The sequence below is a fragment of the Oreochromis niloticus genome, linkage group LG7 (assembly GCF_001858045.2).
Source record: "Oreochromis niloticus isolate F11D_XX linkage group LG7, O_niloticus_UMD_NMBU, whole genome shotgun sequence".
Classification (NCBI taxonomy): Eukaryota; Metazoa; Chordata; class Actinopteri; order Cichliformes; family Cichlidae; genus Oreochromis; species Oreochromis niloticus.
Window position 1 is genome coordinate 2795929 of NC_031972.2, and position 14358 is coordinate 2810286.

The 14358-nt window shown below is 43.3% G+C and overlaps 2 protein-coding genes across 5 annotated transcripts; one reads left to right on the forward strand and one right to left on the reverse strand.

The window, feature by feature from the left end:
- The first annotated feature begins 39 nt into the window (after positions 1-39).
- Positions 40-7523, forward strand: zgc:56622 (aldose reductase). Its single transcript, XM_003439528.5, has 10 exons — positions 40-430; positions 1574-1750; positions 2991-3107; positions 3812-3889; positions 4172-4288; positions 5982-6094; positions 6657-6744; positions 6832-6915; positions 7176-7258; positions 7331-7523. The coding sequence occupies exons 1-10, from the start codon at positions 341-343 to the stop codon at positions 7362-7364; spliced, it is 981 nt and encodes a 326-aa protein (XP_003439576.1). The 5' UTR covers positions 40-340; the 3' UTR covers positions 7365-7523.
- klhl36 (kelch-like family member 36) lies at positions 7467-12843 on the reverse strand. Of its 4 annotated transcripts, none has more exons than XM_005449202.4 (9): positions 12587-12843; positions 11905-11982; positions 11245-11439; positions 10920-11042; positions 10230-10451; positions 9837-10142; positions 9405-9632; positions 9157-9314; positions 7467-9051 (listed from the first exon to the last, which is right to left on the reverse strand). In XM_005449202.4, the coding sequence occupies exons 2-9, from the start codon at positions 11980-11982 to the stop codon at positions 8481-8483; spliced, it is 1881 nt and encodes a 626-aa protein (XP_005449259.1). In that variant the 5' UTR covers positions 12587-12843; the 3' UTR covers positions 7467-8480. The 4 variants fall into 4 exon arrangements, with proteins under 4 accessions (XP_005449259.1, XP_003439577.2, XP_025764670.1 ...); XM_003439529.5 differs by having other exon boundaries at positions 12517-12843; XM_025908885.1 differs by lacking the exon at positions 11905-11982 and having other exon boundaries at positions 12517-12843.
- Between the last annotated feature and the right edge of the window lie 1515 nt (positions 12844-14358).

The window sequence follows — 14358 nt, forward strand, 5'->3', positions numbered from 1 at the left end:
CATGTGTGTTTGTATTGCTATCACGATGGGAGAAGTGACCTTTGCAGCACGTTCCTCCTCACTTACTATTTACAGATAAATACTACATGCTAGTGAAGTTCTCTGCACGTTGTCCAATAATTAACTTGTGAACTGATAGCGCAGAAAGAAAAGGAAATGAGTGGGTGGAAGAGAAGAAAACGAAGTGAGTGAAGGTCAGAAACATGAGCTAAAGTAAAATCAGCAAAGAAAAGGGAAGGACACTGACTCAGCACAAGCACTCTGAGGGGGAAAGAGGAAGAAGAAAGCCGTGACAGTGCGCAAGTGGCTTTTTTGCTGTTTTTCTCTTACGGTGGTGAAAATGTACTCTGTGGAGGACACACAGGTGGCCAGGAACGTTGAGCTGAATGACGGCTCTCGAATGCCACTGCTGGGTCTTGGGACATGGAAGGTAGCCTCATTTCTCTTCTGCATTTAACTTTGAGAAGTTACTCAGGTGTTACTGTGTTTTCTCATGTATTGTTAAGAGTTAGTATATGTTTACTAATGCTTTCTAGAATATGCATTTAAAATAAAGGCATATTTATATATGCAGTGAAATTGTAAATATATTTTTGAAGGGAGGTGATTATAAGGACTCGATTGTGATTGGCAGACATTGATCACTCTTTCAGGTGGCAGAGTCAAGTTTAATAATAAGACACATGCATCCAAACGGTGGTTTCAAAACTTTAGAGGTCGAAATGAATATTCAAACTTTATAATTACATATGAAGCCAGTAACTGGATCAAAGTTTACCCTTGCATATCATTTAACACATATCCAAAAAAGCCTTAGATCAGTGCAAACTCCAAGCTCAGCCATCATCCAGTGGCTCAACAGATACATTTCTACACAGCAAACTGATAAATTCTTATAGGATATGATTTGCCACTAGGAAGGTAACTGTGGTTATCAGCAACATTTGACACCACTTTGCTACCAAGCGGCAATCCAGATCCTCCATCCTGCTGTATCTGACATACAGTGGCGTGAGGTCACCCATTGGTCTTTGGCATTTTGAAGTCTAAATGTTGATGTTTTTACTGCTGAAGTTAGTATCTTAACAAGAAGCTTAACAAGTTGGCGAAGCTGTGAAGTGACCATCGGCAGCAGGATGGGTTGCTAAGTAATCAGCTAATGTTAACACGCTTAGTTAGCAAGCTGATAAACAGCAGGGGTGCAATGCACAGGTAGAGACAATTGGTGCTAAGTAACAGGCTAATAAAGTAGTCCAAACCGAAACGGAAGCCAAATCTTCTTGGTTTGTTTGTACCGCTTAGCATGCTGTATCATGTGTGAGATAATCAATGAAAAATGCCACTAAAAGCACAGTAGAGAAGTTCAGTTTATTGATATCAGACATTGGCATGACTGTCACCGATGGTGTTGCTTGACTTCATGCACATCTGTGATGTTATTTTGACCCTCTGAACTTTGTATTATCTGTTGTATTATCTATTTCACATAAATTCTCTCTACATAGATGTAAATGTGCCCAGGAACCAAGAGCAAGGTTAGCAGACACTAACTCTACTGTCCTGTTTGTTGCAGTCCTCTCATCTGTCCCCGACCTCGATCCAGGGTGCAGTAGAGACTGCCATCGCGGCTGGATACCGCCACATAGATACTGCCTACAGTTATCAAAACGAGGTGGACATTGGAAAGGCTCTGCGCTCCAAGATGCAGCAGGGCATCATCCGCCGTGAGGATATGTTTATTGTCAGCAAGGTGGGAAAGTAGTTGGTGTTAGAGGTGGGATAGCATGAGGAGGAAGAGTCCGAACTTCTTATTTGTCCTTTCCAATCTTCTTCTTTTCCTTTTTTCAGTTATATTGACCAGGACATGTCCTTCAATGCACATATTAAACAAATATGTAGGACTGCCTTCATTCATTTGCGCAACATCTCTAAAGTTAGAAATATCCTGTCTCAGAGTGACGCTGAAAAACTAGTTCATGCATTTATTACTTCCAGGCTGGACTACTGTAATTCATTATTATCAGGATGTCCTAAAAACTCACTGAAAAGCCTTCAGCTGATCCAAAATGCTGCAGCAAGAGTCCTGACAGGGACTAGAAAGAGAGAGCAGATTTCTCCTGTTTTGGCTTCCCTTCATTGGCTTCCTGTTAAATCCAGAATTCAAAATCCTGCTCCTCACATACAAGGTCTTAAATAATCAGGCCCCATCTTATCTTAATGACCTTGTAGAATGTCTTGATGCATTCTCAATCATCCAGGAAAGTAAATCTCCAAAAGTTGAATCTGTTCATCTGGATGTAGCGTTTTGTGGGAGAAACGTTTCGTCACTCATCCAAGTGACTTCTTGAAGACTGAAGAAGTCACTTGGATGAGTGACGAAACGTTTCTCCCACAAAACGCTACATCCAGATGAACAGATTCAACTTTTGGAGACCTTGTAGTACCATATCACCCTATTAGAGCACTTCGCTCTCACACTGCAGGCCTACTTGTTGTTCCTAGAGTATTTAAAAGTAGAATGGGAGGCAGAGCCTTCAGCTATAGTCAGGGCTGGATCAGGTGACCCTGAATCCTTAGTTCTGCTATAATAGGTGTAGACTGCTGGGGGATTCCCATGATGCACTGGGTGTTTCTTCTTCAGTCACTTATTTTTGGACCCACATTGATTTAATATTTCATTAGTTATTATTAATCTCCGGCTCTCTTCCACAGCATGTCTTTTGTCGCGTCTTCCTCCCCTCACCCCCAATCAGTTGCGGCAGATGGCCCCGCCCCTCCCTGAGCCTGGTCCTATTAGAGGTTTCTTCCTGTTAAAAGGGAGTTTTTCTTTCCCACTTTTTGCCAAAGCGCTTGCTCATGGGGGGGTCATATGATTGTTGGGGTTTTCTCTGTATGTAAAAATGAATTGAATTATTATTTAAAAGTACCCAGATTTATGCATCACGCTGCTGTATGTTAATGTTTATCTTGCTGTGCTTTAACTTTTCTAGCTGTGGTGTACCCATCATGCTCCAGAAGACATCCCTGTGTGCCTCGATAAGTCCCTAAGTGATCTCCAACTGGACTACCTGGATCTTTATCTTGTGCATTTCCCTGTTGGCCTAAAGGTTCAGCATAAGATTTACAATTCTGACAGTTTCACTGTCCTTTATTCTGCCATTCTTCATTTGGCTTTGACTTAACAATGAGTTAATCTTTTGAAATAGTCGACCTTCAGGAGTCAACCATGTATTCAATTCCCATCCAGGCAAATTGGAGATAAAAGCACAGACTCCAGTGCAGTGTACATCTGTTAAACTCAGTTTAACAATAAAGACATTTTAGGCAAATTTATTCAAGGCAGTTTTTATTTAACAAAAAAAAAAAAAAATCAGAGGATTCTTACTGCTTCCATGGGAATTAAGATTTTAAGCAGGAGCAAGTGTGAGCACCTCTGTAAAAGAAGATGTTGTGGAAGTTTGCTGGTCTAGAATATTGAGGTGTGTGTTTTAACAAATGCCAAAGGGGAAAAATATCTGCAGTGATCTTAGAGGAGGAACTACCCATCAATCTGGGAAGGTTATTGGTGCTAAAAACAGCTGCACGAGCTTCTGAAACATTCAGTGCAGTTTTTCATATACTGCTTCTGCATCCTGGCTTAGGTTTTGTTAAATAACGACACGGTGTAATGTGTCAGGAGTTGTTGTTCATGTCAGGTTGTATTTAAATGTACACTGTTCAAAAAATGAAAGGAAAGCCTTAGAACTGATAGAGGGTGCACTGTGGGGAAAGGAGATGTGCCATTTGTTTGATGGACTTAATCTCACTGCAGAAAATGGGTGATGAGCTTTTCCCAAGGAAGGATGGAAAGATAGTGACCTCTGACGTAGACTACGTAGATGTGTGGAGGGTAAGAACATGCAGTCTGTGTGCTTGTTTGAATAATACCACTGAATAATCATATGAGTAAATGTTAATGACAGATAAATGCACCATAAATGATAATAAAATGGTCAAAGTAAATACTTATGACCCAGATGTGAATTGTGAATTATATAAATACAGCTCCACACATCATTTAACTAAATTCTTATAGAATCTTTTACATTTTTATCTGTGATTTAACTGATATTGAAAGCAGATTTTTTTTTTCAGGTAAACTAAATTGTAAAAAGTTGTGTTGTGTTTGCAGGGGATGGAAGCACTGCAAGCCTCGGGGAAAGTAAAGAGCATCGGTGTGTCCAACTTCAGCATCCTGCAGCTGGAGAGACTCCTCGCTCTGTGCAGGGTTCCCCCTGCAGTCAATCAGGTACTGCAGATGCATCCATTTGCATTCACTGAAGCTGTGGAGGCTCATTTCCACGAGCTCTACAACATCTCCTAGTTCATTTTGTAATTAACTGGTGTTTGTACAAAGATGTAGCATGTTCCCGGAGGTTTGTTTCTACATTTACAATCAATCCCATTATATGTTATACATAAAAAAACGTTTCCAAAACTTTTGCACCTAACTAGCCTCAGACCGTTCATCACAGAAACACAGTTTTATGGCCTGAAACACGAGGCTTGATTGCACAACGTGTGCTTCTACAGAGTTTTGGCATAGGTTAATCAGTTTTCAAATGATGTAACCATTTCTCTCTCTCTCGCTCTCTCTCTCACACACACACTCACTGTCATATCTTAGTGAGGACATCTCACTGACATTATGCTTTCCCTAGCCGCTTACCCTAACCATCAAAAATGAATGCCTAAACTTGTGGGGACCAGGATTTCTGTCCTCACAAAGATGTCTAAATATTTACACACACACACACACACACACACACACACACACACACACACACACACAATTGTGGTTGTATAAGACATTTTATGAGTACCATTTCCATTTATTGTCAGTCTGTTTGAGCCAGTTATTAAGTGGTAAGTGTAACAGCTGCTTAACTGATAGCTGATTTGAAATTGATCGCTCTGATTGGTGATTTTGGATTTCGTTTCATTCTCAGCCTATCCAGACCAACGTAGCCATCATCCTTTGTGCGTGAGAAACAAGTTCAGATCATTGCAGTGTTAGCACACTGCTGCTGTTTGCCTCCTCACGTCACACTCCCTGCATTTATTTTAAATCCGAGCTCTTCATTTTTTTGTATTTTGCATCACTGCTGTAACAAACTTTCCTAGAATTTGGGGTTAATAAAGGATTTAACATCTCTTATTTTTTTCAGCTAGCTGTATATAGAATGTAGTCATCGTGGTAACTTTAACTGCTTTTTAATGACACAGATGGAAGCAATTTAAAGTCAAGGAGATATGGTGCATTTACATTTCTCCCTTGTCCTCTCAGACAACAGTCCCACACCCTGACAGTGACTAACAGGAGGGACTTGTTGTGTGTCAGATTTTCAAAATGAGGGTTGTCCACTTTATTAATGGAAGACAAAAAACTGCTTCAGGTTTTGTGGAAATTTTAAAAAAAGCCATCAGTAGGTTATTCAATTTGATCAGCTCTAAGATGCCTAAAAATCTTTTATTTCACTCTTTAAAGCCTTTTTACAGTATAAGTATCAGTTGCTAACACCATTAGCTTTTGTAGCTGACCTATCCACCTCCAACCAGCAAATAACATGCTAGGTCCAGCAGCAGCAACAATCTCACTGCAGTTTCTCAGCAATCAATTCTGTTTAAGTCAGTCACTATCAGTCCTGAACTAAGTTGTCAGACTTCTTATGACAGTGTGAAGTTTTGGAAAGCTGTATTTAGTAAGGACTAGTAAACATTTTTTCTTCAATTTAGTTGCTAAAAGTTGGACTTTGTTTTCCTGCATTAATGAATCAGTCAGGAGCTGAATTATTATGACTGTGCAGAATCTTCCAGTGTCATGTTCTTTTTTCTGTGATAATGTCACATGTGTTTTCTGTGAAGTGATAAATTGTGAGCTGCTGAAACATTTTGAGTTAGTGTCTCGACTGGACTGTTGTACGTTTACATGTCGTCCACAGGTGGAGCTACATCCTTACCTGATTCAGACAGATATGATAGAGTTCTGCAAATCCAAGAAGATTACCTTGACAGCCTACAGCCCCTTCGGTTCACCTGGGAGACCCTCAGAACTGTAAGAGGTCTTGCCTCATGTGCCACACCTACAACCAAATTAGAAAAACAGACATGGAGAACTTTTTGTTCTCTAAATGTTTTAAACCTTTATTATATATACAGATATATACCATATCTCCAAGGCTGAGAAGATAAAGAGATGTTTTTTTAATATTTTTTAAAAGCTTGGCCAGTAAACTGACTCATTAGGAAGTAAAGGTCATAACAAACTTGCTGTGCAGACTCTGGATCTCATTTTGATGAAGTGCAAACTATTTTATGGAATTCGACAATTGGGGTAGGAAAAGTTGAAAAATAGATGTACATATATATTGCACATGCACTATTTATCATGGCATGGTCCTCTTAGGTTGCAGATATATTTGATCTATTTATATTTTATCTCAGTGGTTCTTCTACCAAATGGAAAGTTTGTCTCTTTCCATTTGGTAGAGCTAACTTTATGTCTCTTTGTGGTCTGCATCTTTCAGATGAATGCCGCTAACAGTAGCTAATAGCTACATCCAACAGAGGCCTTGTTCATCGCTTAACCCATCTTCATAAATCCTTCCCTGTCACAGGTTAAGAGAAGACACAGATCCATATAAGCTGCTGGAGGACCCAGTCATTGCCGATATCGCCAAGAAGCACAGACGCAGCCCTGCACAGGTCAGTGTGAGAAAGTGTGTGTGTGTGTGTGTGTGTGTGTGTGCGCGCGCGTGCATTCCTTGGTTAGTAACGGTGAACTTTTTTCAGGTCCTGCTGAGGTACCACGTGCAGCAGGGTGTTGCAGTCATCCCCAAGAGTGAAAAGCCTCACCACATCCTTGAAAACACAAAGGTAAGAAACCATTGTAGCTCTGGTGAGACAAAGATGCTTACCATAATTTTCTCAATGGGCGTATTAAACATGCAGTTTTTTAATGACCACTAGGGGGCAGGCCCTCTGGTTGACTCTCTGCACCATCCTGTGGTACAAATTGTTATTACACAAAAGGACCCAGTTCAGTTTCAGTTGACAGCGCCTCAGCACATTGTATAGTTTTAGTTCATGAGTATAGTGTAAGTATATTTAAAGCCTCGTTGTCGGTTTCCCTGCAGATCTTTGACTTCAGTCTGACTGAAGAAGACATGAGTGCTCTGAAGGGACTGAACCGAGGGTGGAAGGCCTGTGCAATTGAAGAGTAAGTCAACCACCTTCCTGCTGTAGCTGCATTCTCCAGCATCAAACCAATGATTGTTCTTTTGTCTCTCAGAATCAAGTCTCACCCATACTACCCCTTCGCCTGAGAGAGAAGATGCCACAACGACCAACACTGAAGCATCCATCAGTGACCTGTTTACTAATAACGATGAAATGTTTATGATGATAAGAGCCAATGATAAGCTTCCTTTGCTTTTTTAAGGTTTAATGTTTTTTTTTAATTAAAGAAAAAAATGACAAATGCACAAACGAATACTTCTAAAACAATATTATGAAAAAGATGCAGTACTGATGAATGCAATTTTCACTTCAAAGGCAGAGATGACATCTTTTATAAAACATTCATGTTTAATCTTAAAAGCAAGAACAAAACAAAAAAACTCTTTTAAATGAGCCGTCTGCAGCTCGTTGTTCTGTTTCCTGTATTTGTTCCCTTAGAGGAATATGAAATCTGTGATTCTTCCCAAATACACAACTTCTAGGGAACCTTCACCGTGCATAACCAGTTTTTTCTGTTTTAGTAGTCGACAGCTTAAATGTCAACAAATCAGGCTCATTAACAGACGACTGACGTCTTGTTCCACACGCTGCACTGGCATTATGTAAAGTCCACATTTCAGTGAAACTACAGAGCACCAAACAGCTATGCAGTTATGAGACAGTCAGCGGCAGATACAACACTGATTAAGTCGGATGCAGCAAGAAAAGGAGGAGGGTTGCAAAGCGGCATGCATACCCAGTAAGAGAGATCTATTACATGTGAATACAAGCGTCAGCTGTGCCATGAGCAGGTGTTGGCTGGCACTGAGAGTAGCTGATCTGCTGGGATTGTGGCTGAGCTCGACTTTGTAAACAGACTGGAGAGTCGCGGACTGCTTTTGGGCAGCGTGACCCAAGTCCGCCGGTCACCCTGTCGGTCATAGTACAGTAATGGCTCCTCCGTCCGGCTTCTGAGCTGCTGAAAGCCCTCAATTCATGACTGCACTAAACCAGACAAACTTCAGTGCTGAAGACGAATGTATATAAATTCGGGACAGACTGTCGATCACATGACGCAGTTTTCTGTCAACATTTATGTATCCAGTGTGCTCCAGGAAAGATTTTGGTGGTCGTCCTTTTTCCTCTGGATGAGCATGAGAGTCATGTAGGAGACTTAAAGTCTTGATCTCCTGTTCAAGTGCATGTGACGTCCATCCCTGCTGTTATGAAGGCTCTAAACTTCCATTCACCCCAGGCTCCATCTTCTTCTGTGGCGAGGCTGACAGCGGCGGAGGCTTCACAGTGCACACGCATGCCGAAGCCCCTGCTATGCATTTGGGCAGATCGGGGCCTCTGGACCACGCCCCCTTGTCTGGATCGTATACTTGTGTGGCCCTGGAGAACGCCATGCTCTCCCAGCTGAAGCCCCCGAGAACGTAGATCCTACCTGCCCACACAGCGAGCCCCGCCTCGCTGTTGGGCAGCAGCAGCGGCGCAATCTGGGTCCACTGGTCACTGCGTGGGTCGTAGGACTCCACCTTCAGGATGTCGAAGCGTTCCGAGGTGTCCTCGTGGTCGTCGCTGCCTCCGATGGCATAGATTAGGTTGTCGAGGGAGGCCATGCAGTGCCAGCCCCGGGCCAGAGACATGGGTTGGCGTTCCACCCACACATCGCCATCCCGCAACGGGTTGTAGCTCAGGACGTCCCGGCGGTAGGGGCCGATCTGATAGTTGTGACCGCCTGAGATGTAGACGATGCCACGGTGCACTGTACCAGCGTGACCGTAAGTAAGCCTGCGAAACACAAACAGTTTTTTACATGTGTGGAGTGTAAACGCAGTCCTCACAGCTCAGCTATCAGAGATATTCCTCAATAAAAGAGGCGGAGTCAGCAGTAACCTGGGCAGTCCTGCCACGTAAGACCAGCAGTCCTCAGCAGGGCAGTAGACCTCCACTGACGACAAAGCTCCGGTGTCATTCCTCCCTCCCACAGCGATCAGGTACTCTCCCACGGTCCCCAGGTAGAAGTCCACTCGCCGCTGGTTCATCGAAGCACCCTGCAAAAACACGCTGTTCGTGAGTCTGGGCTGCTAAACGACCTCACACTATCAAAGCGGCTGAAGGGAGGGGACTTTTCTACACTCTACCCTGGTCCACTGGTTGTGGCGGGGGTCGTATCTGTACAGAAGGTTACAGGCAGCGTCTCCACCGTTGTCCCTGGACGAGCTCCCGCCGGCGGTGAAGATGAAGCCTCCCAGGACTGCCAGGCAGTGGTGGCTCCGCTGGGCTGGCAGCTCAGTCTCCACCTTCCAGCTCCCCGTTTCAGCGTCCAGACAGGAAACGCTAGCGCTAAGCTCCTCCCCACGCTCGGAAACCTCAAAAAACAAGAGAAGTCTAGCTGTGAAGCTTCCAGGTTTCACTTTTCAGACAGAGGTGGAGACGCATCTTTATATTTTAAGTCTCAAGATTAAAATACTAACACTCAAATCACATCACAGTAAGTGTCAGGTGTGAAGACATCAGGTCTAAAGCAGGTTTAACATGATGTTCACGTGAAATCATGAAATCAGCTTCTGTACCTCTCCTCCAATGAGCAGCAGTCTCTCCACTCCCCCCCTCACTGTGGTGCGTCCAGTTTGCAGGAGTGGCTGAACGCTGGTCCTGGCGTGGTACGCCAGCGCCTCCTCCACCAGGGCCTCACAGCCGGCCTCCTCGGGCAGCAGAGCTCGCACGTCCGGAAGCACCCTGCTCATGAGGTCTGCCACCGGGATCAGAGAGAATCGGATGTGGGAGAGGAGCTGCCTGGCGTGGGAGGTCCGCTCGGGCGTCTGGCTGAGCCACTGCAGCGAGGCCTGGAGAAGCGCCTGCTCGCTGTCGTGCTGAACCTGGCGATGAAGAAAGGGGCTCTCAGAATGCTAACCGTGCTTTTGATTTCAGCTCGTCTGCTGAGCCGTGGTGAGAACTCGTCTCACCTGGCCACTGGAGAGGTAGGAGTTGAGTTTGTGGAAAGGAATGTTGCGCAGGAAGTCCGGGGTGAAAGAGAGTGTGGTGAAATGTTTGAGGATGAAGTGGTCGATGAAGGCGCTGAGTCGCTCCAGGCTGTAGAGCAGCGCCAGCTCCTGCAGGTACAGGTAGTTGTCCTCGCTCACCTCCGTCTCCAGGAACTGGCAGCAGAAATCCACCGCTCGCCACACCTGAACAATGCACGAGTTTTTATAGGTAACATTAATTATCACCAACAATTGATTCTTAACAGTTAAACAGGTGATTTTAACAGGTGATTAAACCTCTCGCACTACAAACACAGAAATTCTTAGACATATTATTTTCCTGATAATTTAGTTTAAATGCTCCAAAAGGAGAAGTTCAGTCAAACAGGTCACCCCTCTAACTTTAAGCCTTAACAGTATCTAAACTGATGAGCTATAACAAAAATCACCTACTGTATATTTTTCATGAAGAGAAAACTACTCGTGGAGACCATTTTTTGTACCAGGCTGTAAACTATTTTTAATATGGGAGTTTACTGAGATTGACTCACTTTTAGGGTCAGCCCCAAGTGGCCATCATAGGAACTGCAGTTTTTGGCCCTTTCCCTCATCAGCCCCAGAAGCTGCCGCTTGGCCTGCATGGTTAAACCTAACAGCTCGCTGGTTTCTTACCTGCAGGAGGTGAGCAGCTTCCAGCACATAGTCAATGTTTCCTCCGTCCAGTGGCAGCTCGCCGCTGTACAGGAAGTCCACCACAGCCTTCAGACCCATGAAGGACATCCCGACCAGCTCCACCTGCAGACAGGAAGAACACGTGTGTACTTTATTCCATTTACAACTTCAGTACAACCAAGATAGAAACAAAGGCTCCCACAAATGATCCACATTGTTTTTAATCTGACTTTTTAATATATTATTTTATGTACATACATAAGCTAATTTCCTGAAGCATCCATGAAACATCTGAAAGCTTTTTTTCACAGCGTCGCCTGCATACCTCCTGCTGGTGCTCCTCCTTCATGCCCAAAGTAAACATAGCATTGAAATACGGGCTGGAGACCGCCAGCAGGGCTCGGTGAGCGGGGACGCGCTCGTCTTCAGCCACGAGGACCACGTCGCAGAACTGGCCGTGCTGCCGCTGCTCGTCGAGGCCCTGCAGCAGTTCAGCGGCATGATCCACCCAGCGGAAAACCTGCAAACACAGCACAACATCACCCTGATCACAACTCTTTACTCCAAACGGCTGTGTCGCCGACAAAAAACAGCAAAATCAGCGCCTGCTCCCAGGAGCCTCCTCAGAAACCTTGTTGAAAAGAACCAGGCTGCCTTTCTTCTTCTTTTTGCCTGCTTACTTTTGCACATTCCTCCTTATTCACACCCCAGATAAAGCCAACTGCTGCCAAACTTCAGATGGAAGTTTCTTGGCACTCGCAGTGTTTATACTGTACAAGCAGTAGAGAGAGATCTGCTGAGGTTTCCATCGTCTGATTTTGTCTCTCAGGCTAGAAATGAGCTGACTTCTCAACTTACCAGAGGGATGAAAACAGTCCCCAGATCCTCTGCACTTTGGATAGACAACTGTCTACAACTATTAGTCGATTAACCTGAAGCTACTTTACAGACCATGAAATTAATTTTTAACAATAACAACACTGACCTTAGACGATTCGCTAATCAGCTGGGGTCGACACACTCGGCTCAATTTGTCCATTACATCCCCCCAGGAAGGCATCATCTAAAGCACACACACACACACACACACGTTTTACTGTAATTCTTGCAACTATTAACTAATTAATAAGTTACTCAAATAATGCATCAGATTGATTAACTGATTCAGTTATTTTCAAGGAAAACTGGAAGAAATGTTCTCTTTGGAGTTATAAGCCAAACAAAACAAGAGATCTGAGGATATTCCATTCAGCTTTGACACTGATGTTTGATTTATTGCCCAGTAATAAAGAATTTCGTTCATAAGCGTGTGGGGGTGGCTGCTTTTAGTTTTACTATGTGTCTGGAACACGCTCAATAATCATGTTGGTACAGGACCTGTAACAGTTCATGAGATGAACAAGTCTTTGGTGTTTGATGTGAGAGCTGAACGAGCACGCTGGAGTCTGAGTCTCATTTGAAATAGGAGCTCTGATGCTTTAGATCACAGATATTATGAACTACACTCAGTTGAGGGTTCACGGCCCTTCCTAAACACAGGAAGTGGAGACAAGCTAGAGCCGCGGCTTTCAGGCCTTTAGCGAGATGAGATACATACAGCTGAAAAGCCCAGACGAGAAGCCGTGTCACTGCCTCAGAGCCACTGACAGCAGCGCTTACACGCGGACCTGAGGCGGGTCAGAAGGCGGCTGGCTCCTCTGTTATTCCGTCAGCAGCAGCATCTATGGGTCCCGCAGGACAGCCGAAGAACAAACTGCCGCATTTTATCCAGGAAACAATAAAAATGCTTCAAACGCCGCTCTTCGCCCACCGTCTTCTTACAGAGACTTATTGCCGGTGACACATGCTGTATTGGACCACAAAAACAGCTGGAGCAGGCAGCCAGAGGGACATAGCTTAGCCGCAGGTTAAACATCAACTGAACTTCCGGTTTGACTTTTCAGAATAAACCATTTGGTGGTATTTATTTATTGGTGGTTTGCGGTTACAAGCTATGAGCTTACAGATAAATAGAAAATATATATTTATGAATATTTGCTAATTTTTGTTGGAAGGAAAATATGTACTTATTTTGTGTATTCAAAAACCAGAGGTCTCTGAGAAGCTGAAGAGATCTTGAAATCTTTGGAAACTTTTGGACCTGCATCAAATGATGATGATGATAATAATAATAATAACAATGATAATAATAATAATAATAATAATAATAGCAGTAGTAGTAGTAGTAGTTAGTTCGATTTACCAGACAAGACTAAAAGCCATACTCAATGTTCAAAATTTTGTTTTATTTTGAAGTCAACGACTTTCGGCCGGATGTTGTTATTTACATCAACACTTTATGAAGCCCATTGAGTGACAACGCCAAACGGTACTGTGCAAAAGTCTGGCGCCACCCGTCTTTTCTCTACGTTATACGAGCATATCGGGAAATAGAAAGAAAGGAAACACGTTCCTAAAGATCCCCTTTCAAAAATATTACAAGTATAGCTCCTTTGAAACAAAAGGAGGTGGTTCAAGACTTTTGCGCGGTACTGTAGATAAACAGCTGCTAAATGAATGAATGAATGAATATATTAAAGAGATAAACGGAAGCCTATCGGGTGGCAGGACTGTCACAATGACACCGTTTTATGACACAGTTAACCTCGATTAATAATCTGAAAGAAAACAATATTAGTTAAACAATGTGGGCATGAATGTCTGAGTGCAGCACACTGGTGACCTGTCCAGGGTTTACCCTGCCTCCTAAATTTATCAAATAAAGTTTGTCCCGTTCATGGAAAATGAGTTGAACAGAGAAAGGAAGCTATTGATAAAAGACATGATAAGATCATTTATTTTTATTCATTTATTTTTATGCATAATATATTTATTCTGAATATGTTTGGTACACAGTTAAAACATGGAGCAATTTTTCCTGTTGTGATGATCTTTTACATCATAGAGTTGACTGCACATCAGCTAACTGGAGACCAGGTAGGATCAGGGTGCCATATGGGAGGAACATGAACAGGTGGATGAAGTGCGATGCTGTGGGGAATGTTCGGCTCAGAAAGTTGGCTCCTGGCTTCTGTGTGGCGATTACTGTGATGCAGTAACTCCCATCATGGCAGCAGTGTTCCTTGTGCAATAATGTTTCTAGATGCAAACTCTATCTTCCTACACAGCAAAATCTCCAGTGTTAAATTAACACTACAGAGTGTCTATATGTGTCCACACTGTTGAGTGTTAAATGAACACTTTTGACAGTGTTGTATTTTTAAAAGTAACCTAGTCAGTTTTCAAGATTTACAATGAATAAAACTGAGCAGTGCTGATTTTTCTGAACACTGGAAAATAACTCAAAATGTTAGAAATATTCTGCAGCCTGCATGTAACAGCAAGTGCAGACTGTGAGACAGACAGATGGAGATGAAGCTGGAGAGACAGAAGACATAAC